Below are 26085 nucleotides of genomic sequence, written 5' to 3' on the forward strand. Positions count from 1 at the left end.
TGCTTTTTTAAAACCTAGCCTGTAAAAATAAATAAATAAATCTAGTCTGTGAAGTTGTACACTGTCCCTCCTATTCGCTAGAAGTGAGTCTCAGCTAGCTTATACACAAGGGGACGGGATTTAAGCTCCACCTCTTGAGTGGAGGCAATATCAAATAATTTGTGGGCATATTTTTTAAATTGCTGGAGTCTACCCTATGGCCACAAATTTTCTACATTACTCCACCATGCAGAATATACTCACTCTCTTCTGAGGCCCTCAGTAGTTTCCCTCCATTAAAGATTAAATCATTGGCTGAATGTTGAGAGTCTAATTCAGTGATCTGAATTAGGTCTCGGTGCTGATGAGATTCCTCAGGTGTAGTTGCTTGGGTAGCCCCATGATTCCAGTTGCCCTGGATGTGTAGCAGGGCTTCAGACTGGCTCCAGCTGGTCCAGTCGTGGCCAGCAAAGCAACACTGGAAGAAATCCAAATTTTTATAATTTGGATGATCCCGAACCATAACCAGAATGGAAAAAGTTACGGATCGAAGCCCTGAATGGGAGACTCAGAAGAGGTGTAGTGAGCCCTTCCAGGAGCCTGATGCATGAGATTGGGTTATTGCCAGGACTAAGGGGAGTGACACACATTCAAAGTGGCATGGTCAGCCACCATCTTTAAGTGGGACAGCACCATTTCCAACTTTGTGCAAAACCCAGTGGGCAGGAGATTTTGTTGCTATGCAACACGTGTGCTGCCCTTGGTTTCTAAGGGGGAGATTAAGTTTCTAGCCGGGCTTTGACCTGTAGTTTTTCTCGTTCTGGTTATGATTCTGGTTCAGCCAAATCTTAAAAGTTTGGGTGTGTTCTAGTGTTACTTTCTTGGCTGTGATTGAACCAGGGATAACCAGTTTGGAGCCCTGAGTTGTAGATGTGTGAATTAAAGAGGCAGGTTATCTGTGTCTCCAAGCACAGCATACCAGTGGTGGGATGGCATAAGACGACAGATCTAGACACTTATTCAAAGGGAGGTGAAAACAGGACACACATAGGAGTCATTGGTGTATGTTGTTGTTAGCTGCCATCAAGTCAGCCTCTGACTCAAGTTGACCCAATACACAGCAGGACTGGACTGCTTGATCCATAGGGTTTTCATTGGCTGGTTTTTGGAAGTAGATCATGCAGTCTTCTTCCTAGTTTGTCTTGAATTTGTAAGCTTTGCTAAACCTGTTCAGCATCACAGCAACATGCAAGCCTTCCCTGACAGGTTAGTGGTGGCTGTGTTTGAAGTGCACTGGCTGGGGTATTGAACCTGGGCCTCCTCATGGAAGATGAGAATCCCACTACTGAACCACCACTGCCCTCCACTGGTCAACAGCAGTTCTGAAATCCAGCTGGACAAATGCAGGAAGTTCCTTGACTGGGACTCAGTTCTACTCCTGCCCCGAGTTACTCTCCATATACTCTTGGTCCTGTCCTCTAGGCTCTTGATTCTGCCCTCTAAGCCTTTTTTCTTTTTCATGAAAGATATACTGCGTGTGTGGCTGAGTGTATTTCTCAGCCTGCTCCTACAAATATAAATTTTTGGAGGGGAAGGGGGAATATATGGTTTTCTCTCTGTTCAAGCTGGCAGTATTTCTTTGATATGGTCTTTTAAAAATTTTTTTGTGGGTCATCTGTGAATCTTATGGAGGTCTCTTCCATTAGATTGAAAGCCTTACTGTCAAATCCTTACTGTCAAGTCCTCTACTTTGGTTTTCTGCTGAAGGGTAACATCCTTAAGCTTCTTAGAAGCATTATTAATTTGATTAAGAATGTGAGTTACAACCTAAATGTTTTTAGAGGGCCTTTTGTCTGACTGGAAGCCCTGGTGGTCTAAGTGCTACAGCTGTTAACCAAAAGGTCAGCAGTTTGAATCCACCAGGTGTTCCTTTGAATCTCTATGGGGCATTTCTGCTCTGTCCTTTACGGTTGCTATGAGTCAGAATCAACTCAATGGCAATGGGTTTGGTTAGGTTTTTGTCTGACCGAGGAGCCTTGGTGGCACAGTGGCTAAAGCGCTCTGTGGCTAACCAAAAAGGCGGTTCAAATGCACCAGCTGCTCTGCTTCAAGGGAGAAAGATGTGGCAGTCTGCTTCTGTAAAGATATACAGCTTTGGAAATTCTGATTTGCTATGAATCAGAATTGACTTGATGGCAGTGGGTTTTGTTTTTGGTGGTTTGTCTGACCAAATAATACTCTGAGGCACCATGTTACATTTTTTTGAGATTTTCAAAAAGGATTTTACAGTCACATTTTGCTTCATTATTAGATCATGTTTTCCTTGCAATGCCCTGAATTTGATCTCTTTTCAGAAGCCATTACTTAATTTTAACATTATTAGCTATGTGGAAAGGCTGAGAATCATCAAGTTCCAGCTTCTTCATATTTGAACATCCGTCTTTCCTTTAGTTTATCTTCTTGCATTTTATTAATAAACAATAAAGAAACCAAGCAGCACCATTAACACTTTGCTTGGTACTACACAAGGAGAATTCCCCTTCTTCCAAATTCTAACCCGTTTCTCACTTCCCTTTAAGCCCTGAACAGTAGCCTCCTTAAAGGGCATAATGCTGCTACAGTTCCTTTAAGACACTTTAGGCTTTCAGTACTGTTGTCCTCAAAATACCTCAAGGCCCTTCTAGCTTCATCTACCGCCCAATACCAAGCCACTCCCACATTTTAGGTTTCCCCACTTACAGCACCAAAATCTGAATCGGTTATCTCTTACTGCGTAACAAACTTAATAGCTTAAAACAACAAACATTTATTTTCTCATATAGTTTCTCAGGATCAGATATTTGGGAATGGCTTAGATGAGTGGTTCTAGTTTCGGTTTTCTCATGAGGCCACTCTTAAAATGTAGGCTGGGTGTGCTGTGATCTGAAGACTTGATGGTAGCTGGAGGATCCACTTCCAAAACTTTAACAGCTGTAGGTGTAGGCCCAACATCTGGCTTCCCCCAAAGCAAGCGAAGAGAGAGAGAGAGAGACAGAGAGAGCGACCATGTCAGAAGCCACAGGCCTTTTTTAAGACCTAGTTTCCACAGTCACACACACACACATTGTCACTTGTTCTTTGTTGTATTTGTTTTTGAATTGACATATATATATTTTACTGAATCTCTTTAAGTTTAACAAGTGTCTGTTCTGCCTGTTGAGATGCACTAAGCCTCCTGTTCTGAGTGTGGTAAATGATACAGGTTTTCTACTGCTAAACTGCCCTTGCGTATTTGGTGCAAACCCGAACTGATCATGATACACTGCCTTTTTTGTACACTACTGGACTTGTTTTACTAAGCATTTTTTCGATGATTTTTGCATTTATGTTCATGAATAATATTGGCCTATAATTTTTTTTCTAAATTTTATTTATTTTGTTGTTGATGGTAAATATATACACAGCAAAACATAGACCAATTCATCAGTTTCTGCATGTACAATTTAGTGACATTGATTACATTCTTTGAGTTGTGCAACCATCCTCATCCTTGTGTTCTGAGTTGTTCCTCCTCCATTAACATAAACTCACTGCCCCCTAAGTTTTCTTTCTAATCATTTGAGTTGCTGTTATCAATTTGATCCCATATAATTGGCCTGTAATTTTTGTTCTTAGGATGTTCTTGTGTGGTTTTGATATCAAGGATGTATTGATCTTATTAGCTTAACTAGGTAGTATTTCCTTTTTTCTATTCTCTGGAAGAGTTTGTCTCAAGTTGGAATGATCCTTGAAATTTTGTTAGAACCAGTCTGTGAAACTCTCTGAGCCTGTTGTGTTCTCGGTGGGAAGATTTTTTTTCCATTTTATGATTAAATATTTAATTTTATTAAAGATAACACACACATAGAACAATGCACAAATCATAGTGTACACCTCAGTGAATTAATCATAAAGTGAATACACTTGTGTAACTACCACCAACGGGAAATAGAACCTTACCAGCGTCCCAGAAACTTTCTTCACGTCCCCTCCCAATCACTGCTCCTCCCTCCTCTCCAAAGGTAACTGCTAATCGAGTATCTAAGGCTATCGATTAATTTTGATGGTTCTTGAATTTTAAGTGAATAGAATCGTGTAATTATGCATATAAACACACTATATTCTTGAATATTGAGCTTATTTCACAAAATATTACAGAATTTTTGGTTGTGTGTGGCTGTAGTTTTTCCTTGTTACGTAGTTTTTCATTCTATGAATACACTATGATTTTCATTGTTATGTAGTTTTTTATCGTGTAGGTATTCTGTACTTTGTCCAGTGTTGTTTCCAGCTTGGGGCCCTAACAAATAATGTGCTTCAACTATTGTAGTATAGGTCTCTGTGCACATGTGTGTGCACCTGTGCGTGCACCTGTGCCAGATAAGAGTGAAATTTCTGGTTCACAGGTTCACATTTTGTGCCATATACGTGTCAATATTTGTTGTCATTAAACTTTTTGACTTTAGATATTCTGGTGCATGTAGTGGTATCCCATTGTGGTTTTAATTTTCATTTCTTCAGTAACACTTGGGTTCCCATGCTTCCTGTTTTAGTAGTTATTTTGGATATCTCTTTCACAGAGTGCCTGGTCAATCTCCTGCCCTTTTGAGGGGGAAAGGCGTTGTCTGTCTTTGGCTTATTGATTTGTAGTTTTTTTTTTTTTTTTTAATATTCTGTGTATGAGCTCTTTGTCAGTTATGTGCGTTGTAGATATCTTCCAATTTGATGTCTTGCTTTTCATTGTCTTAATGATAAAAAAAAAAAATGATAGAAGCTCTTAATTTAAATTCAGTCCATTTTATCAATTTTGTTCTTTTGGTTGCTTCTTTTTGTTTGTGTTTAAGAAATCATTCTCTCCCCAAAGTCTTGAAAGTGTTCTCTTATATTAACTCCTAGGAGCCATTCGTGTTTTACCGTTTGTATTTAGATTCTTATCTGCCTTGAAATGATTTTTTTTTTTAATATAGAGTACAGTCAAGTTCATTTTTTTCCACACATATATATCCAGTTGACTCAACAATGGAAAAACTCATTTTTCCATTGCTCTACAGTAAAAGCCTTTGTCATCAATCAGATGTTCATATGTGTACGTCTGTTTATAGATTATTTCATTTATTTATATGTTTATTTTTTCACAAATATCACTCCCTAAAATACTGTAGGCTTGTAATAAACTTAAAAAAAAAAATTTATTGTGCTTTAAGGCTTTTTAAAGTTTACAAATCAAGTCAGTCTCTCACACAAAAACCCGTATACACCTTGCTACACACTCCCAGTTACTCTCCCCCTAATGAGACAGCCTGCTCTCTCCCTCCACTCTATCTTTTCGTGTCCATTTCTCCAGCTTCTAACCCCCTCCACCCTCTCATCTCCCCCCCGCCATGCAGGAGATGCCAACATAGTCTCAAGTGTCCACCTGTTCCAAGAAGCTCACTCCTCACCAGCATCCCTCTCCAGCCCATTGTCCAGTCCAATCCCTGTCTGAAGAGCTGGCTTCGGGAATGGTTCCTGTCCTGGGCCAACGGAAGGTTGTAATAACCTTTGATATCCTTTAAGTTCTCACATCAAGTTTATTTTTATTTTGGTTACTTCCCTTTGTATTTCCAAAAATTTTAAAATCAACATATATTGGTAGAGATGGTACCATAGTGTAATCATCGCTCTGTGCAGATTTTATTCAGATGTCACCAGTTGTCTCCTGGATCCTCTTGCAGGATCCCACATTGTATTTAGTTTTCATATTTTCCTAGTCTCCTCCAATCTGGGACAATTTTTCAGCCTTTCTTTGGCTTTTGTAACCTTGACATTTTTGAACAGTATTGGCCATTGGTTTGTAGACTATCCGTAAATTTTTCTGATTTTTCCTCATGGTTAAATTCAGGTTATGCATTGTTGGCCAGAAAACCGCAGAAGTATTGTTGTGCTCTTCCTAGTACACCATTTCAGGAGACCCATTATGTCCACTTGTCCCATTACTAGTGATGGTACCACTTGATTAAGGATCTGTGTGCCAGATTTCTCCTCTATAAAGTCAACTATTGTTCCCTTTGCATTTAATGGGTATCTTGAAGAGTGATATTATGAGGCCATGAAAATACCATTTCCCATCATACTTTCATCCATTTATGATTCCTTCCTGCAGTATTATTGTGGTGTTTGCCAAATGATATTTTTCTATTCCATTATTCTTTTTACATTAATTAATTTGAATTGCACTTTTAGGAAGAACTGTACCTTCTTTCTTTTTAATTTATTAAATTGTGTATGTATATCATTATGAGCCCATGGATTTTTATTTCATTCTATGAGTTACAGTCCATTACTATCGTTAGTTTCGTTAGTCAAATTGTCCTTGACTTTGGTTATTGGGAGCCCTTCAAATTAGCTTCTCTTTCCTTTTGGCATATCTCCATCAGTTTTTGAGACTTCTCTACTATCTGGAAAGTAATATTCCAGGTTCATCTCCTAAGATATTTCCTGCCTCAACCCTAGAATTAGCCATTTATTCAAGGAATCATAGTTTCTTTTGTTGAAGAAGGGATATAGAAATGGAGAACTGGGCAGCTGCCCTCATTGCTCCTGGTTGTCGTTGCTTCTAGGCCCTCTGTGGGATTAACTAGGAAATATACACATCTATGTCCGTCTGTCTGTATGTATAGCAGAAACAGTGAGTTCATACTCACACCATCAAGTCCAGTCCATTGCTGCAAGGTTCATTCTAGCCTTCATCCTTTCCTTATTTATAACGCTTCAGTCTGACAGTGAAAAGTCTAGCTGTCTTGTTCTACAGTATATTTGCTTAATCCTAGGATAAAAATAGTTTCAGAATTGAATTGCTAATTCACGTTGTTGTTAGCTGTCAAGAGTTGCCCCCTGACTGATGACAGCCCTATGCACAAGTGAACGAAATGCCGGTTAGTCCTGCATCATCCCCAAGATGGATTTCGGATGAGACTACTGGATCCATAGGACTTCCGTTGGCTGATTTTTGGAAGCAGATCCACCAGGCGTTTCCTCCTAGTCCATCATAGCCTGGAAGCTCTGTTGAGTCATCATCAGAGCAATATGCAAGCCTCCATTGACAAACGGTTGGTGGCTGGCTGTGCTTGAGATACATTGGCTTGGGAATCAAACCTGGGCCTCCTGGATGAGAATTCTAGCACTGAACCACCACTACCCTCATTGCTAATTCATATCGCTGTGAAATACAAACTACCTAGAGCACAATATTTGTGTATGGTTATTTACTAACTGAAAGGTTGGTAGTTCGAGTCTACCCAGCAGTACTGTGGAAGAAAGTCCTGATGATTACTTTGGTAAGATTACAGCCCCTGACAGTCCTACGGAGTGCAGTTCTACTTTGAAACACGTAGGGTAGCCATGAGTGGGAATTGACTCCATGGTGACTGGTTTAGTTTTTGGTATTTTTGTCTTCATCTTTAGAATATATAGTCAAAATACTTTTTTCCAAAGTTATTTAGGTTAAATTGTTTTTCTCTATTCCCTTTAGTGTGGTTCTATTATTCATTTGTAAAACAGATTCATTTGTTCCTGTTAGCAATACTAAGGGTTTCCCTCACATCTGGTTTTATTATTTATTTTTTTGAGAGTGTGAAATGGTAACGTGGTTCTAAAAGTCAGCAATACGAGAAGGCATTCTCAGAGAATTGTTACTCTAACCTCATCGTTTCTACCTTTCTAATTTACTCCTTTCCCCTCTGTTCCCACTATATCCTGTAGATAACAATTCTCATTAGTTTCTGGGTTATTTTTACTGTATTTCTTTTTGTTCAAATAAGCAGTTACGTGTATATTTTCTCAGACCCCTTACTTCATTACATGAATAGGTAGCCTACTATTGGTAATCTTATAAAAATTGTTGTAAAATATATATAACATAAAATTTACCATTTAAACATTTTGTTTTTTTATTTTTATTGTGCTTTAAGTAAAAGTTTACAGTTCAAGTTAGTTTCTCATACAAAAATTTGTACACACATTGATATGTGACCCTAGCTGGTCTCGCTATAACGTGACAGCACGCCCCTTTCCCCCCTGTATTTCCTGTGTCCATTCAGTCAGCTCCTGTCCCTTTCGGCCTTCTCATCTCGCCTCCGGACAGGAGTGGTCCCTTTAGTCTCATGTATCTACTTGAGCTAAGAAGCACACTCTTCACAAGTATCATTTAATGTCTTATAGTCCAGTCTAATCTTTGTCTGAAAACTTGGCTTCGGGAATGGTTTTAGTTTTGGGCTAACAGAGAGTCTGGGGACCATGCCTTCTGGGGTCCCTCCAGTCTCAGCAGAGCATTAAGTCTGGTCTTTTTACAGAATTTGAGGTTTGCATCCCCATGTTCTCCTGCTCCTAAAGGGATTCTCTGTTGCGTTCCCTGTCAGGGCAGTCATTGGTGGTAGCTGGGCACAGTCTAGTTCTGGTCTCAGGCTGATGGAATCTCTGGTTTATGTGGCCCTTTCTATCCCTTGGGCTCATATTTTCCTTGTGTCCTTGGTGTTCTTCATTCTCCTTTGCTCCACGTGGGTTGGGACCAGTTGATGCATCTTAGATGACCACTTGCTAGCTTTTAAGACCCCAGACGCCATTCACCAAAGTGGGATGCAGAACGTTTTCTTAATAAACTTTGTTATGGCAGTTTACCTAGATGTCCCCTGAAACCGTGGTCTCCAGATCTCTGCCCCTGCCACTCAGTCCCTCGAAGTGTTTGCTTGTGTCCAGGAAGTTCCTTAGCTTTTGGTTTAGTCCATTTGTGCTGACTTCCCCTGTATTGTGTGTTGTCCTTCCCTTCACCTAAGATAATTCTTGTCTATTATATAGTTAGTGAATACTCCTTTCTCTCCCTCTATTTTTGAGTGTACAGTTCAACAGCATTAAGTATATTTTTGTCTCTTATTTCATCCAATATTTAAACGTTTTGTGTTTAACTGACTTTTTGTAGTAGACCATTTCGATTCCCTTCTCATTTCCTTTTGTGTATGTATTTTAGATATTTGTAGTTACCATGGAGATTGCATTTAACATCCTAAATTTGTAATATACTATTTTAAATGGATTCCATCATAACTTCAATAACAATAAAATTCTGTTCCTATATCTCATCTCCCCTCCTTTTGTTGTTGTTGTCGTCACAACTTAGATCTTTATACATAGTGTGTCCAATAAAATAAATGTATAATTTATTTTTTATGCATTTGTATTTTAAATCATGTGTTGTTGTTAGGTGCCATCGAGTTGGTTCTGACTTGTAGTGACCCTGCATACAACAGAACGAAACACGGCCCGGTTGTGTGCCATCCTCACAATTGTTATGCTTGAGCCCACCATTGCAGCCGTTGTGTCAGTCCATCTCATTGAGGGTCTTCCTCTTTTTCACTGACCTTCTGATTTATCAAGCATGATGTTTCTCTCCAAGGACTGGTCCCTCTTAATAACATGCCTAAAGTACATGAGATGAAGTCTTGCCATTCATGCCTCCAAAGAGCATTCTGGCTGTACTTCTTCCAAGACAGATGTGTTCGTTCTTCTGGCAGTATGTGGTATATTCAGTATTCTTCACCAGCACCATAATTCAAAGGCGTCAGTTCCTCTTCGGTCTTCCTCATTCACTGACCAGCTTTCACATGCATTTGATGTGATTGAAAATACCATGGCTTGGGTCAGGTGCACCTTAGTCGTCAAAGTAACATCTTTGCTTTTCAACACTTTGAAGAGGTCTTTTGCAGTAGATTTGACCAGTGCGTTACGTCATCTGATTTCTTGACTGCTACTTCCATGGACACTGATTGAGGATCCAAGTTAAATGAAGTCCTTAACAACTTCAGTATTTTCTCCATTTATCATGACGTGGCTTATTGGTCCAGTTTTGAGGATTTTTGTTCTGTTTATGTTGAGATGCACTCCATACTGTAGGCTGTGGTCTTTGATCTTTGTCAGTAAGTGCCTCAAGTTCTCTTCAGTTTCAGCAAGCAGGGTTGTGTCATCTGCATATTGTAGGTTGTTAATGAGCCTTCCCCCAATCCTGATGCCAAATTCTTCTTCATATAGTGCACCTTCTCGGATTATTTGCTCAGCATACAGATTGAATAAGTATGGTGAAAGGATACAACGCTGACATACACCTTTCCTGACTTTAAACCACGTAGTGTCCCCTCGTTCTGTTCTAACCACTACCTCTTGGTTTATGAACAGATTCTGCATGAACACAGTTAAGTTTTCTGGGATTCCCATTCTTTAAACCATGTGGTATATAATAAGCTGAGTTACAAACCAGAAATAAAACTGGCCTCTGTATTTGCCCATGAACTTACCTTTACCAAAGGTCTTTCTTTATACAGCTTTGAGTATCTAGGAGCATTTCATTTCAACCTGAAGGTCTCCTGTATCATTTCTTGTACTGTGGATTTAGTGATAACAAACTCAGCTTTTGTTTAACTGGGGGGAATGTCTTAATTTCACCCTCATTTTTACAGGGCAGTTCTGCTGGATATAGAATTCTTGATTGATAGTTCTTTTCTTTCAACACGTTAAATACGTCATTCCATTGCATCTGGCTTCCATGGTTCCTGAGAAGAAATTGGAGTTTAGTCTTACTGAGGGGTCCCTTATATGTGATGATTTACTTCTCTCTTGCTGTTTTCAAGACTCCTTTTTTTTGTTTGTTTTTGAGAGTTATAATGTATTTTGATGTGGATCTCTTTGAGTTCACTGGATTTTGTGATTTCCTTGAGCTTCTTTGATGTGTAAATTCGTGTCTTCAGTCAGTTTTGGGAAGTTTTCAGCCATTGTTTCCTCAAATATTCTTTCTGCTCCTTTCTTCTTTTTCTGGGACTCCCATAATCCCATAATGTGTGTGTTGGTCCCTTTGATGGTGTCCCACAAGTTCCTTAGGTTCTGTTTATTTTTCTTCACTCTTTTTTCTTTTTATTCTTCAGACTCAATAATTTTAGTTGTCCTGTCATCAAGTTTACTGATTCTTCTGCCTACTCAAATCTATTATAACTTCCGATGAATTTTTTATTTCAGTTATTTTCAGCTCCAGTATTTCTGTTTGGTTCCTTTTTATAATTTCAGTCTCTTTACTGATATTCTAATTTCGTTCATGTATTTTTTTTCTGATTTTCTTTAGTTCTTTGTCTGGGTTTTCCTTTAGCTCTTTGAGCATATTTAATACTGTGTCATAGATTGAATTGTGTCCCCCCAAAATATCTGTCAACTTGGCCAGGTTACGCTTTCTGGTATTGTATGATTGTCTACCATTTTGTCATCTAATGTGATTTTCCTATGTGTTGTAAATCCTATCACTATGATGTTAATGAGATGGATTAGCAGTTGTTATATTGATGAGATCTACAAGATTAGTGTCTTAAGCCAGTCTCTTTTGAGATATAAAAGAGATAAAAGGGAGCAGAGACACAGGAGGACCTCACACCACCAGGAAAGCAGTGTCTAGAGCAGAGCACATCATCCTTTGGACCCAGGGTTTCTGCGCAGAAAGGCTTCTAGTCCAGGGGAAGATTGACAACAAGGACCCTTCTCCAGAGCTAACAGAGAAATCCTTCCCCTGGAGCTGACGACCTGAATTTGGACTGGTAGCCTACTAGACTGTGAGAGAATAAATTTTTCTTATTTAAAGCCACTCACTTGTGGTATTTCTGTTATAGCAGCACTAGATAACTAAGACATACTGTTTTAAAGTCTTTGTCTAGGAAGTCCATTATCTGGCCTTGCATGAGAACAGCTTCTGTCACTTAATTTTGTTCTTTTGAAAGGGCCATCCTTTTTCTGTTTCTCTTTATGCCTTATAATTTTTTGTTGAAAATGGGGGCTTCAGATTATTATAATGTGGTGACTTTGGAAATCAGATTCTCATCCTTTCCTAGGCTTTGCTGTTTTTTTTTTTTTTTAAATATCTCAAAAGGGAGAATGGAGCAGAGAGGAGAGGGGTCTCATTACTACCAGGCAAGAGGAGCCAGGAGTGGAGTGTGTCCTTTGGATCCGGGTCCCTGTGCTGAGACTCTCCTAGACCAGTGGAAGATTGATGACAAGCATCTTCACCCAGATCTGGCAGAGAAAGACTTCCCCTGTGAGAGAATAAATTTCTGTTTGTTAAAGAAACTGCAGCAGCAGAACCAGGAGACCGTGTGAGACATCACAGAAGCCAACCCCCAGAGCAAGAATTTTGAGTGCCTTCAGACAGGAAGCTTCCTGGTGGAGTGGGGTACCTGTGGACACTTATCAGAGGAGCTAGGCTTGCCAACCCATGAAACGAGAGAGCTGAGTGCCTCTGGTCAGGGTTTACTGGTGGAATGGGTTGCCTCCAGGACTTAACACTAGGACTAAAGAGCTTTGTAACACTTGCCAGAGCAGGGCAGAGGCCAGCCGGCCCAGGAAGCCCAAGGGGCTGATAGGCTGAGAGGCCAAGGAACCAGGAAGCAGAAGCTGAGGAGCCAAGGAGCACAGGAAGCAGAGTTGCCTCGGTCTCAGAGTGTGGAACCACAGCCTGCTGGGTCTCAAAGAGTGGAACTGCAGCCTCCTGTGTTTCAAAGAGTCAGATCTTCACCAACCCAGTTCCACAGTGGCACTTCCGTTCACAATTGTTGGTGGTATGGGGCTGAATCCGCTGCCCAGAGCTGAGGGGTGGGGCTGCCATGCTCATGGGTCAGAAGAACGGGGCCTGCAGGGGCCGAGGGGATAGTGTCCCCATTCAGACAGACTGGGACAATGGGGCCACCCAAATGGAAGGAAGCAGAGTTGCTGTTACAGTGGGCCTGGAAGGTGGAACTGAAGTTCAGGCCGAGGGGCCTTCACCCAGAGTCCAGAGAGCATGGCCAGTACCCAGAGTCTGGAGGGCAGGGCCATTGCTTAGATGGTCTCAGAGAGCAGAGGATTGTTTTCAAGACTTGAAAGCAAATGTAATTTGTTTTGCTGGGTCTTGGACTTGGTTGGTGCCTGTTATCTCTTCCCCTCCAGTTTCTCTCATTTGTAATGAAGATGTCTATCTTGTGCCTGTACCACCATTGTACTTTGGAAGCAGATAACTTGTAGGTTCCACAGATGAATAGAAATTTTGTAGCAGATAATTTTGAATTTGGAGTTGATTTAAGACTTTTGGAATGATATGATGGGGTGAATGTGTTTTACATGTGGCAAGAAAATGAATTTTGTGGGGCCAAAGGGTAGAATGTTACGGATTGAATTGTGTTCCCCCAAAATGTGTGTCAACTAGGTTAGACCATGATTCCCAGTATTGTGTGGTTGTCTTCCATTTTGTGATCTGATGAAATTATCCTATGTGTTGTAAATCTTAACCTCTGTGATGCTAATGAGGCAGGATTAGAGACAGTTATGTTAATGCGGCAGGACTCAATATACAGGATCAGGTTGTATCTTGAGTCAGTCCCTTTTGAAATGTAAAGGAAAAAGGCAGTCAGCAGAGAGAAAGGGACCTCTTACCACCAAGAAAAAAGCACTGGGCTGGGTGCAGAGCACGTCCTTTGGACCTGGGGTCCTTGCTGAGAAACTCCTAGACGAGGGGAAGATTAATGATGAGGACCTTCCCCCAGAGACAACAGTGAAAGCCTTTCCCTGCAGTTAGTGCCCTGAATTTGGACTTCTAGTGTTTTAGACTGTGAGAGAATAAATTTGTGTTTATTAAAGCCATCCACTTGTGGTATTTCTATTATAATAGTACTAGATAACTAAGATACCTTTATACATCTATTTTTGAATATTTTTTGTGTATTAGTGGTATTGGTCCCCTGGCTAATAGTATCAAGAATATAGTGTCGTGATTTCTAACATCCATAGATTTTGTTTTTCTGTTTCTGTATTTTATGTAAGTGAAATTATACGTCTATACTGTTTGTGGTGAGAGTGTGATCTGTGCTCTAGGTAACTAAATTATAGTCTGAGGAGAGACTTTACTAGATATTACTTAGGTTTGCTATCATTTGCCCCAGAGTTTTCTACTGCCCCAAGAATTCACTTTGTTTTCATTATTTAAAGTTGTTTCCCTCATTGCCATGCCAATTTCTACCCCATCTTCTCGTTTCAGATGAATTATTGGTGCCTCTCTGAAGTCTCTGTCGACTCCCAGAGGATGACTTGAATGTTCCTTTTTTAATGTTTCCACTCTACTTTGTCCAGTTTCCATTATGACATTATTGTAATTGCTTCTATGTGTTCCTCCTCACTAGACTTTAAGGTGTTTGAAGACTTGGTCCTGACTTCATGTTTGTCTTCTTAGCTAGAGCTGTGTTTGTCATGTACTAAGTGCTTAATAAGTATTATTAAAAAAACTGGTATCGTAAGAGATAGGAAAGAGGCGTTGCTATCGTATGGAAAAAAGTTGTCCTTGAGGGATAGTTGGGATTTGAATAAACAAAGTAGAGAACATCCCTGGTGAGAGCAGAGGACGAGCAAAGGGATAGGGATGGGAATGAGTACGGTATGTGTGATACTTGGGACAAGTGGAGATACTTGACTAAGTGGAACGTGCTTGTTTACTTTTGCATTAATTACATATTTACTGTGTATCTACCATATGAAAGCACTGGTTTAAAAGATAAAAGTGGATACACAGATTTCTAAAACCTGGTCCTTTGGAAGAATAGTAGGAAGTAAGACTAGAAAAATAAAGAGGAGCAGTATTTTAGAAAGTGCTGAAAGGCAGGTATAGGTGTGGGGTTTGATAATGTTAATAGGAGGTGGCAAGTGAATCATCTGTTGGAAGTTGTATTTCCATGATATTTTTGGAGGGAGGTGTATAATATGGATTGCGGAAGAGAATTCTAGGAAATTATAATGATTAAGCCTTGAAGGGATGAGGTTGTATTAAAACTGAGACCTATAAGACAGCTAGGCTATTGGCTAAACGGAGAAACTGGAAAAGAATGTTCAAGACGAGAGAGAAGAGTATAGAGAGCTCCAAACAATTTGAGCATGAAGTTAGGGGGAGAGATTAATGGGAGAAGCGGCTGGGCAAGGAAGCATAGGTTGAGTTTGTGATTTTTAAACCTGAACATGTCAGAATGAACATTTCAGAGCTTTTGAAAAATAAACGTACATCCCCAACCCCTTCCTACTAAATTAGAATGCTTGTAAAGAGATCGAGATTTCATCTCGCAGATGATAAGGAACTATTGAATATTTTTAAAAGGAAACTGACATTATATTCCATTTTATACTGCTCTTGGTATTGTAGTAGATGGACTAGAAGCAAGGTAAGATTAGAGGCAAAGAGGCAAATTCTGAGACTATTATAACAGTATGGACAAATTATAATAAGGGCCTGAACTAGGACAGAGGATATGGGGTTAATGAAAAGGAATTGTGAGTGAGAGAATATGATGATGTCGAGGCAGAAGGAATCCTAGCTGACTTCCGATACTTGTTTTTAGATAACTGGTGTGGATATTGGGGTAACTTACTGCACTAGGCACTGTAGGAGAGGTAGTATGTTTGGGGAGGTAGCAGGAAAAATGATGAGTTTATTTTGGGACATGTTGGACTTCTCCAAGTTTTTCTCACTTCGTTTAATGGTTACTCCCTTAGATCACTGTGTTTGGTTTCATCCCGACTCTTGTTTTTCTCATACTCCACATCCAGCCTGCTAGCAAATTTTGTCCATTTACCTCCAGAGCTACTATTATGGTCCTAGCCACTATCTTCTCTCATTTGTCGCAGTAGCCTCTTAACTGATTTCCCTGCTTCTGCTCTTGTCCTCTTGTCTGTTCTCAACCCAGCGTCTGTCTGAAGGATCTTTTTAATAATGAGGTCATCCCTCTGCATAAAACCTTTCTTCTCTCTTGGAGTAAAAGTCAAAAGTTTTCATAAAGGGTCTACATGGCCACCCTCTCCTACCTTCCTGTCCTCATCTTTTACTTCTTCCCCTTGCTTGCGTCACTCCAGCCACACTGGCCTCCTTGCTGATCCTTGAACTAGTCAGGCACTCTCCCTCTTGAAAAAAAAAAAAATCTTGAGGTTTTAAATTTTGTTCCTTTTGACTATAAGGCCCTTCCCCCCAGGCATTAGCACAGATGACTCTCTACTTCTTTCAGGTCTTTACTCATTTATCACTTTTTTAAAGAATTCTTCTCTGACCACTGAATTTGAAACTGAAATCCACCTCCCTGCTAAATATTCCCTCTGTTTACTGGTTTTTCTCTTTAGCCTTTATCACCGTCTACATACTTTTTTTTTTTTTACATACTGTATGTTAGACATTCTTTTTTTTTTTTTTTCTCTCTCTCTCTCTCCCCATGACTATGCAAGATGCATAAGGACAGGGACTTTTGTCTTAGTCAATACTATACTCCTAGCAGGAGCCCTGGAGGCACTGTGGTTAAAGCACTCAGCTGCTAACCAAAAGGTCAGTGGTTTGAACTCACCAGCTGCTCCGTGGGAGAAAAGATGTAGCAGTCTGGATTTACAGGCTTGGAAACCCGATGGGGGCAGTTCTGCTCTGTCCTCTAGGGTAGCTATGAGTTAGAATTGACTCGACGGCAGTGGGTTTTTAGTTTGGTGCCCCTGGTGTGCTAAAAAAAATAAATAAATGCTCAGTTAATATTTGTTGAGTGACTGAATTAATGGAGTACTTGGGACACCCTCCAATAGATGCCTGTGATTTATTTATACCCTATCTAATTCTAGAAAGAAGTAGAGGCAAGAGAATGTCTGCTAGACAAATTGGAGCCTGTGAGAATGGTTTAGAGAATGATTTGAGTGAATCTCTGGGAGTAACTGAGATAGCTTGGAGAGAGTATGAAGAATCAGAAGAGAAAAAGACCAGGGATGAAACCTTGGAAATATCTACATGTTGAACAGAAAGTAGCACTATCCTTAGCCTCATCTGGTCTATAGTTACACCCCTCCTTATAGGATGAGGATTTTGGGGGGCTAATGGGACTAGTCCACCTGGCCTGTATTTCTAGATCAGGCTCTGAGTATTTAGACCCACGTGACCCTTCACAGGCCTCTTCTCTAATCTCCCCTCTCTTTGACTATAACTACGTGTATGTGCTCCCCTGGGCCTGAGAGTTGGCCAGGAGGCAGCTGTTTGCAAGCATGTGGCCAGAGTTGGACATGGGGGCCGGGATGTCCACATTTATATATATGAGGTCCCTCATGATATGGGGTGGATCCAAAGGTTGAAGAGTAGGGAGGCAGGCCACAGGCAAGGGGAGAGGGCTTGCCTTCGCATATCCTACAGAACATGAAAGAGCCCTAGAATTTGTAATCAGGATATGGCCTTTCGGGTTATTAAGAAAGTATTATTTGTCAGTCTAGGAGGATAGGATAGTATTTAATAGCTTGTCTGTTTGATATATAGCTTTGAAGTACCTAGACATAAGGTATATAGACTTCCATTTGTGCTCTTGCGTTCAAGCGCCATGAAAGTTAGGGGCGGGTCTGCAAGAGGTGATGGAAAAGGAGTGGCCTGGTGGTGCAGTGGTTAAAGTGCTGGGCTGGTAACCAGAAAAAGGTTGGCGGTTTGAACCCACCAGCTGGTCCATGGAGGAAGAGTGGCAGTCTGCTTCTGTAAAGGTTTTTACAGCCTTGGAAACCCTATAAGGCAGTTCTACTCTGTTCTGTGGGTTGCTATGAGTTGGAATTGACTCCAGGGCAGTGGGTTTTTTTTTTTTTTTTTAGCTAGAGAGACACCAAAAAAAAAAAAAACCCAAACCCATTGCCTTCGAGTCTACTATGGCTCATAGCGACCCTATAGGACAGAGTAGAACTGCCCCATAGAGTTTCCAAGGAGCGCCTGGCGGATTCAAACTGCTGACCCTTTGGTTAGCAGCCGTGGCACTTAACCACTATGCCACCAGGGTTTAATCTGGCAGAGAGTTTCAAGGAGGGAGTGATCAACATTCAGTGATCAATGAAACAGAGTATATTTCAAGGAGGGAATCGATAACCAGAATTTAGTAAAAATGTCAGTTGAATGGATGGATGCCAGGCTTCCGTAAAAGAAGTACCTGGGAAATTAGGATGTGGATACAGAGTACAGAAGACTTTTTTTCTGGCTGAAGAGGTGTGCTGGTTAATGGAAGACTTTCTCATTTTTAAGATGAAGGAATCTTAAAAATATATACTGAGGGAAAGGAGCCAGTGTTAAGGGAGAGGAGGTTAAGGATAAAGAGGGAATAATTGGTGAAGCAAGGCTTAAGATCTAGTACCCAACCAAAAACCAAACTTGTTGCCACTGAGTTGGTTCTGACTCACAGCGACCTGATAGAACAGGGTAGAGCTGCCCTGTAAGGTTTCTAAGGGAGTGGCTGGTGGATTCGAACTGCCGGCGTTTTGTTTAGCAGCCGTAGCTCTTAACCACTGCTCCACTAGGGATCCAAGATCCAGTAAATTAGCCTTTGAAAGAGGAAAGGGTATTTGAGGAAGCTTGTCAGAATCGGGCCATGGGTTGGAAGTAGAAATAGGGTTTGAGATGTTTGGATGTGTATGAATGCTAAGTTTGGGGTGAGGGAGCAAAAAGGTGACTTAATAGGCAATAATATCATTAACATTGTTTTTTATAGTAATTATTGGGTTAGTAGTCTTTTTTATTTAGTCTTTATTGTGCTTTAAATAGAAGTTTACAATTCAAGTCAGCTTCTCATACAAAAACCCATACACATTGTTACATGACCCTAGTTGCTCTCCCTATAACGTGACAGCACACTCCTCCTCTCCACCCTGTATTTCCTGTGTCCACTCACTCATCCAGCTCCTGTCCCTTTCTGCCTTCTCATCTCGCCTTTGGACAGGAGCGGCCCACCCAGTCTCATGTGTCTACTTGAGCCAAGAAGCACACTCCTCACCAGTATCATCATATGTCTTATAGTCCAGTCTAACCTTTGTTTGAAGAGTTGGCTTCAGGGATGGTTTTAGCTTTGGGCTAACAGAGAGTCCGGGGGCCATGATCTCTGGGGTCCCGCCAGTCTCAGTCAGACCATTAAGTCTGTTCTTTTCGTTAGTGGTCTTTTTTAAACTTGATTTTATATTCCTGGAGAAGAGAGATTATATTTGAAACCATTTGTTAAAACATCTGTGGGTTGATTGAAATGTAGCTCATAATACAGGGCATAGGCAATTAATGTTGGGTTTGTCCTTATTTAGCGCTGACTTGACATTTTAAGTTTTATTAAAAACTTCTAATAAAATTATTATTAAAAGTAGAAAAAAAACTTCTGATTCCTCAATAACCTAGAAATATTTATTGTGTTCGCTATGTAAATGTGTATCATTATGTGTATAATTTATTATAATAAGTACATATTATCTGAATCATACTTACTCTGGAGAGAATATTTTTGAATAGAATTATATTAATATTCTCTTTTTCCTCTTCCACTAGTAGTTCCAAAGAACTGCTGGTTCCGATTTTAGCTCTTGCCGAGTTGTGAAAGTAGTGGAGGATGCTTAAACTACTTAACATCCAAATTGTGAGTAAAATCTATTTCTGCTATTATTATCTGAGTTTTTTGAAAACAAATTGGAAATAGTTGTTACTTTATATGCTAAAACGGGACCATGGATTTCTCTTAATGTTTCTTCTGAAGGTACAAATACGTCTTATCTCATTTTCTGATGATATCAGACTCATAGTACTGAGTGGATCTTAGGTAGGGAGGTGAAATTTCTGCCTTTTTTCCCCCTCAGGTTTTTCTTTTTATTATACATGTTTATGAAAATTCTTTATTACTTTATGTCTACATTTGTGTGATGCCATTAGTCAAACTTAATGTAAGGACATAGTGTTATATGGAATCATTTAGTAGAGAAATAATTCTCTTTTTCTTTAAATATACTTAATTTTTCTGCATTTAAAACTTCCGTATGAAAAAATTCCTGTTAGAAAAAAACTCTAATTTCTTTGTACAAGAAAATCGAATAAAATACAGCCTTTCAAGAGTAATTTAATATAAGCATCCAGATGTATATATTGACATTCATCTCTTCAAGGGGAAAAACAGCTTGAATTATGCTTACTTGAAACCATTTGATATATTGCATTTTGGACCAATAGCAAAATAATTATTGTAAAAACAATGGTAAAGTAATATCAGAGGCGTTCCAGGTGGTTTTGTTACTTTGTTTTCAACCTACTCTATTTGAAATTATAAGCAACTCAAATTAATCTGTTTTATAATCTGTATTCAAAGTGTGAATACAAAATGAGATTGCTGCCATAAGCAAAAGACAGTTCTAGTTATATTGTTCAAACAAGCAAATCAAATGAGCCAAAGAAGAATGAAATATTTACAAACCAATAAATCTTTTAATTTGTTAGACAGTTTTAGAAGTTGTCTTAATTTAGCACTTTTTATGTTTTTAATACATGAAAGACTTTTGAAATTTCTACCAAAGTATTTTGGGAATAGAATTACATCTTCATAAAGGGAGAATGTTGTAATATTTTATTTTTTAGCATGTAAATATCATCATACTATCATTGCAGTGCCATAGCTTGGTAAGAATTTATTACAGTATGTTCACGAGCCTGAATATTATTAACTCTGAGACATAGAATGTTCATTACTGCCCTCTTTTGACCCAGAGCTATATAAGCATATTTTTTTCTTAGTTTAAAAAAAATGTTAAAAGTTGGATTGCACTGTATATCTTTCTGTATGTATTTTTTATAACTTTTCAAATTCTTCCTCTTTTTAGGCTCTCTGGTTCATCATCTTTAGAAGACTGGATTTTTGGATAAATATTCCAGTCCATCACTATTGACTTTGAAAACAATGCAAACCTGTAACACTGGCAAGTGTCCATGAACTTTTAATTACATTGATTAATAACGCTTGGAGCTTCCTCAGGGAATAAACAATGACATCGGCAGTGGTTGACAGTGGAGGTTCTGTGTTGGAGCTTTCCAGCAACGGAGTAGAAAATCATGAGGTTAGACATTGAATTTATTACATTTCTGTTTTGTTCATAGAAATCAATGCATGAACTAATTTTGAAATTAATGGCAAACTATTTGAGAGTAGAAATGTACAGTGCATGAAATTGTATATGTGCCTGTCATGTATCTTCTTATAATTTGGGTAATAGAAGGTGGAAGAAATTACTGTAGGGCTCACCTGAGTTGATTAAAAAAAAAAAAGAGTTGATTAGAATGTGTATATATTAGAATGAAACTTAAAGAAAAAAATTGAAAGAAATAACGCCATAATACTAGCTGAAAGAGACTTAAATCCCTAATAAGATGTATTGTTGTGGATTATAGAGTTGTGTAGATATACTGTACCTAAAAACCTACATTAGACTAATCTGAAATAGAATTTTGCATTCACTTTACTTGTCATCTCTGGTTCTTGGCGATATATCTAATTCAGTGTGGGGATCCATCATTTTAATCTATTACATATACTTATTAATTTGTATAATTAATAAATCATTATACATGTAGACTTTTGAACCATTAGCACATATTGTTATTTTTCTGTTATTGATAACATTGATGACTAAGAGATGGGAGTAGATAGTAACAGTAACAGAAATAAGTGAACTTCTAGTATCACTCAATAAAGACTGAATATTAGAAGGGATCTAAATTATAACAATATTGTCACAATAAAGGACAAATATTGATCCAGAGATGAGATTGGAAAATGGAGCATTTATGGCATTAAAAAAAATGTGTTTTCTCTATTTTCTATGAAAGATGCTGCTGTTATTGATTCTTAGTACTAATACAGTGGTCTGTTAGCATGACTGAGTTATCAGTCTGCATATTCTGTACTCTGGATTCTTTTTCTTGTTTGCTTGGAATCTTTTCAGTCTTCCAGACCAGCTTATGGGCAAACATATGAACTGAATAAAAAAGAAAAAAGTGTAATCATATCTGTGGCTACTAAAAACCCATTTGCAAAATTGAACACTTATTCATTATACTAACTCCCTAAAGTAATAATGAAAGACACCTTCTTCAGCCTGATAAAGTCAATTGTAAAATACCCATTACCAACATTATATTTAATGATGAAAGACTGAATATTTTCATTTTAAGGCATTTAAGGTAAGGATGTCCTCTCTGACCATTTCTATTACAGCATTGCATTGGCATACCTAGCCATTGCAATAAGGCAAGACAAATAAATAAAAAACCCACAGACTGGAAAGGAAAACTGTCTTTATTTCTAATTATATGATCACGTACATAGAAAATCTTACCGTGTCTCTGCAACAGCTGCTAGTACTAATAAATATAGGGAAGCCAGAGGATACAAGATCAATATGTAAAAATCAATTGTATTTATATATACTAGCTATAAACAATTGAAAAATGAGATTTAAAAACAATGGTATTTAATAGGACATCAAAAAATGTCCTATTAAATACCATTGTTTTTTTTAGCTATAAACAATTGAAAAATGAGATTTAAAAACAACGGTATTTAATAGGACATCAAAAAATGTAGGGATAAGTTTAATAAAATATGTGAAAGACCTGTATACTCGTAGAAAACTATAAAACATTTTCGAGAGAAATTAAAAAAGACCTAAATAAATGGAGAGATACAGCATTTATTATAGTTAAGAACAAAGCTGGAGAGTTTATACACCGTATTTAAATGCATAGTATAAAGCTCCAGTAATTGTGACAGTGTGGTATTAGCATACCAATAAACATGTAGATCAATAGAACATAATATATGCTTACACATGTATGGCTGATTGGTTTTCAATAATGGTGCAGAGGTAATTCTATGGAGGAAAAATAGTCTTCAACAAATGATGTTGGAACACTTGATATCCACATTCAAATAAATTAACCACAGTCTTTTCTCATATAATACACAATAACTCAAAATTGATCATAAATTTAGATTTAAAGATATAAAAATTTCTGGAAGAAAGCACAGGAGAAATTTTCTCTGTCTTTAAATAGGCAACGATTTCCTAGCTTGAGCGCAAAAAGCATGACTTTAAAAGAAAAAAATGATGAATTAGGCATCATTTAAATGAAAAACATCTGCTCTTTTAAAAAACTCCATTAAGAAAACGATAATTTCGTTTCTTGCCAAACCAAAAATTGGAAGAAAATAGTTACAATACATATTCTGGCAAGGAACATGTATTTAAGAATATATAAAGACCTCATACAACTGAGTAAGTTGGAGACTACCCATTAAAATGGCCAAAAGATTTAACAGACACTTACATGAGTGGCCAATAAGCACTTATAAAAATGATCAATAGTATAGCCATCAGGGAAATACAAATTAAAACCACAAAGAGATGCTGCGATACACATAGAATGGTGAATATGACTGTGTGTTTTGGAAAGGATGTAGAGCAGCCAAAACTCTTGTACATTCCTAGTGGCAATGTAAAATGATATAACCACTCTGGAAAATAATTTAACAGTTCTTTTAGGATTAAATACACACGTAGTAAAAGATCTGGTAATTTGACTCCTAGGTAAGTATAGAATGGAAGGGAATGAAAGGAATGCTCATAAGAACATAATAGCCATATGAAGACAGGTGAATGGATATAGAGTTGGTACAGCCATACAAAGGAATTCTGCTCAGCGTTAAAGAGAAATGCTCAGCTGCTAACCGAAAGAATTGGCCTTGTCTTGCCTCTTTAAACTAAGAATCTGTCCTTAAATGGAAGGTTTTGAGATCACTGTTAGTGCTTATGGTGAAGTTGCCAGATAAAATACAGGATGCCTAGATAAACTTAAATTTCACATAAATAACAAATAATTTTTTACTATGAGTGTGTCCCAAGTGTCACATGGGAAATAGTAACTATTGTTTATCTGAAATTTAAATTTAACTGGATGTCCTGTATTTTTATTTGCTAAGTCTGGCAGTCCTAGCTTATAGGGAGCTAGGTAGGTAGTGCTAAACAAGACCCAGTGAATCTGGATTTCGTGTTTTTTACTATTACATATTTTGGTGACTTGAACAAGGTGATAGTAATCCTAGGTAAAATAACCTAGTGGACATGTTGTTTGCTATTTTATTATAAAACAAAGACTCTTGATTCCTTCCTCTTCTACCCCTCCCTCCAGTAAAAATAACTAACTCCTTTTCGCAATACAAAAAAATACTTAACTACGTATCTGCACTTAATGGTGTCTGTTCTGTATCATTTAGCAAAGAAACCGCTCACGAAGTTACTATCATAAATTAGCAAATATTAAGTCTGTCTTATTGTTAACCATATTTTTACCCAAATGGTGTGTGCCAACCATGCCCTCCCCCTGCGAGGTATTTTCATAAGCATGCTATGCTAATTTTTTTTTACAGCAACATATGAAAAAAAATTGGTATAGTGGCGCTTACGAAAATACCTTGTTGAGGGGAAGGCATGGTTGGCAAACAAATGTAGAAGTTGTGTAAAAATACGGTAGTTGCCGTCAAGCCAGTTTGGATTCATGGTGACCCCAGATGTACAGAGTAGAACTGGTGCATAGAGTTTTCAAGGCTGTGGTCTTTCGTAAGCAGATCTCTAGGCCTGTCTTTTGAGGCACATCTGGGTGGGCTTGAACTGCCAACGTTTTGGCTAGTAGGCTAGCACTTAACTATTTGTGCTACCCAGGGACTCTATGTTGAGCCTATAAATACCTGCTAAAGTTTGTTGAGTTTTGTCTTACTTTGAACCAAGTTACAATTACTTAGGTAGTACTTTGGTTTATATGAAGTGCATGTTGTTGAGGAGGACATAAAAATCGACTAAGATATGGACTCTTGCTATCAAACGTCTTACTATCTAGACGAGAGTTGGGTATGTAAACAGATAATTACAAATATGGGACAATGAAAAGTGTTAATATTAGGCAAACAACTTGTTCTAGAAGTATTTGGGAAGGAAAAATTGATTCAGATTGAGAGATTATAGAAGACTCCCTAGAACTGGGCCTTCAGTGTATGGAAATGATTTAGACAGATGTGGAACTAATTCCAGGCTACAAACTAACATTAACAAAAGTCTTAGAGGCTTGCATATTTGGGAATTAGGGGCAAAGCCGGTAGTCAAACAGTAGGAAATAAGGCTATAAAAATGGGTTGGGGTTAATATTTCCAAGAGCAGTGAAGCCAGTGGTTGGTATGTTAAACTTTTAGACAAATGGGGAGTCATTAACGCTTTTTGTGCAGAGAAGTAACGTGAGCAGGTCTGACTGTAATGTGAAAAGATGCCCTCTAAAGTTCAGGGCAAGTAGCAGGTTTGAATACCGTTATGATTGTTAGAATATAGTAATAAAAATTGAGTACTTACTCTGTGCTAGACACTGTGCTAAGTACTTAGTGCATTTTATCTCTTTTAATTTTCAAGGGACTTTGAGAGGTATGAATATTATTGTAATCACTTTTTTAAAATACAAAACTGAGGTTTAGAGAAGAACACAGAGGAGAAGGACAGAAAGAGATGTTGATATGATAATTTGTTCCATTTAGGCACATTAAGCTTACAGTGTTGGCTAGATATTCCTATTTGGTCCTAGGGTTCAGGAGATGGATCAGAGCAGAGGATAAATATTTAGTAATCATCAGCATAGAGGTGCTATTTGAAACCATTAAGAATGGGTGGGCTTGCTTGCGAAGGTAGTATGGAGTGAAAAGAAAGGAGATGCTGAGGACAGAACCTTAGTGAATTGACTAGATACATAAATGAAGTATTCATTCTTTGGATCAACACTAGTCCCAGTGCCAGTCGTCATGTTGCTCTCTTGAGTAACTCATCAGTCTTCACCTATCCCGTGAAGCAACTATTTTATAGCCAGGTGGTACTTACTACCTGTAGGTCGTAGTTGTAGAGCTGAGCCAAGAAACAGAGTATTCAATTGTTAGTGTATCCAATCTGCAGGACGTGATTTTTTTTTTTTTTAGTATTAAAAAGTTAGACTCACTGAAAGGGCCACATGAACCAGAGACTACATCATCCTGAGACCAGAAGAACTAGATGGTGCCCAGCTACAACTGATGACTGCCCTGACAGGGACCACAACAGAGAACCCCTGAGGGAGCAGGAGAGCAGTGGGATGCAGACCCCAAATTCTCAAAAGACCAGACTTAATGGTCTGACAGAGACTGGAAGGACCCTGGTGGTCAT

The 26085-nt window shown here is 38.6% G+C and overlaps 1 protein-coding gene across 6 annotated transcripts in view; it reads left to right on the top strand.

Annotated features, from left to right (window-relative positions):
• ELF2 (E74 like ETS transcription factor 2) overlaps positions 1-26085 on the top strand; it is a 141969-nt gene that overhangs the window by 20173 nt on the left and 95711 nt on the right. For 4 of the 6 annotated variants that reach the window (XM_064285314.1, XM_064285310.1, XM_064285313.1 and 1 more), the window contains exons 2-4: positions 5385-5525; positions 19364-19451; positions 20680-20913. Coding sequence is in view for 4 of the 6 variants with exons in the window: in XM_064285310.1 (XP_064141380.1) it covers positions 20842-20913 (72 nt within the window). In the remaining 2 variants the exon portion in view is untranslated. The remainder of the gene's footprint in view (positions 1-5384; positions 5526-19363; positions 19452-20679; positions 20914-26085) is intronic. The other 2 variants (XM_064285312.1, XM_064285311.1) reach the window with 2 other exon arrangements.

Source organism: Loxodonta africana, chromosome 5 (assembly GCF_030014295.1).
Source record: "Loxodonta africana isolate mLoxAfr1 chromosome 5, mLoxAfr1.hap2, whole genome shotgun sequence".
NCBI classification, from domain to species: domain Eukaryota; kingdom Metazoa; phylum Chordata; class Mammalia; order Proboscidea; family Elephantidae; genus Loxodonta; species Loxodonta africana.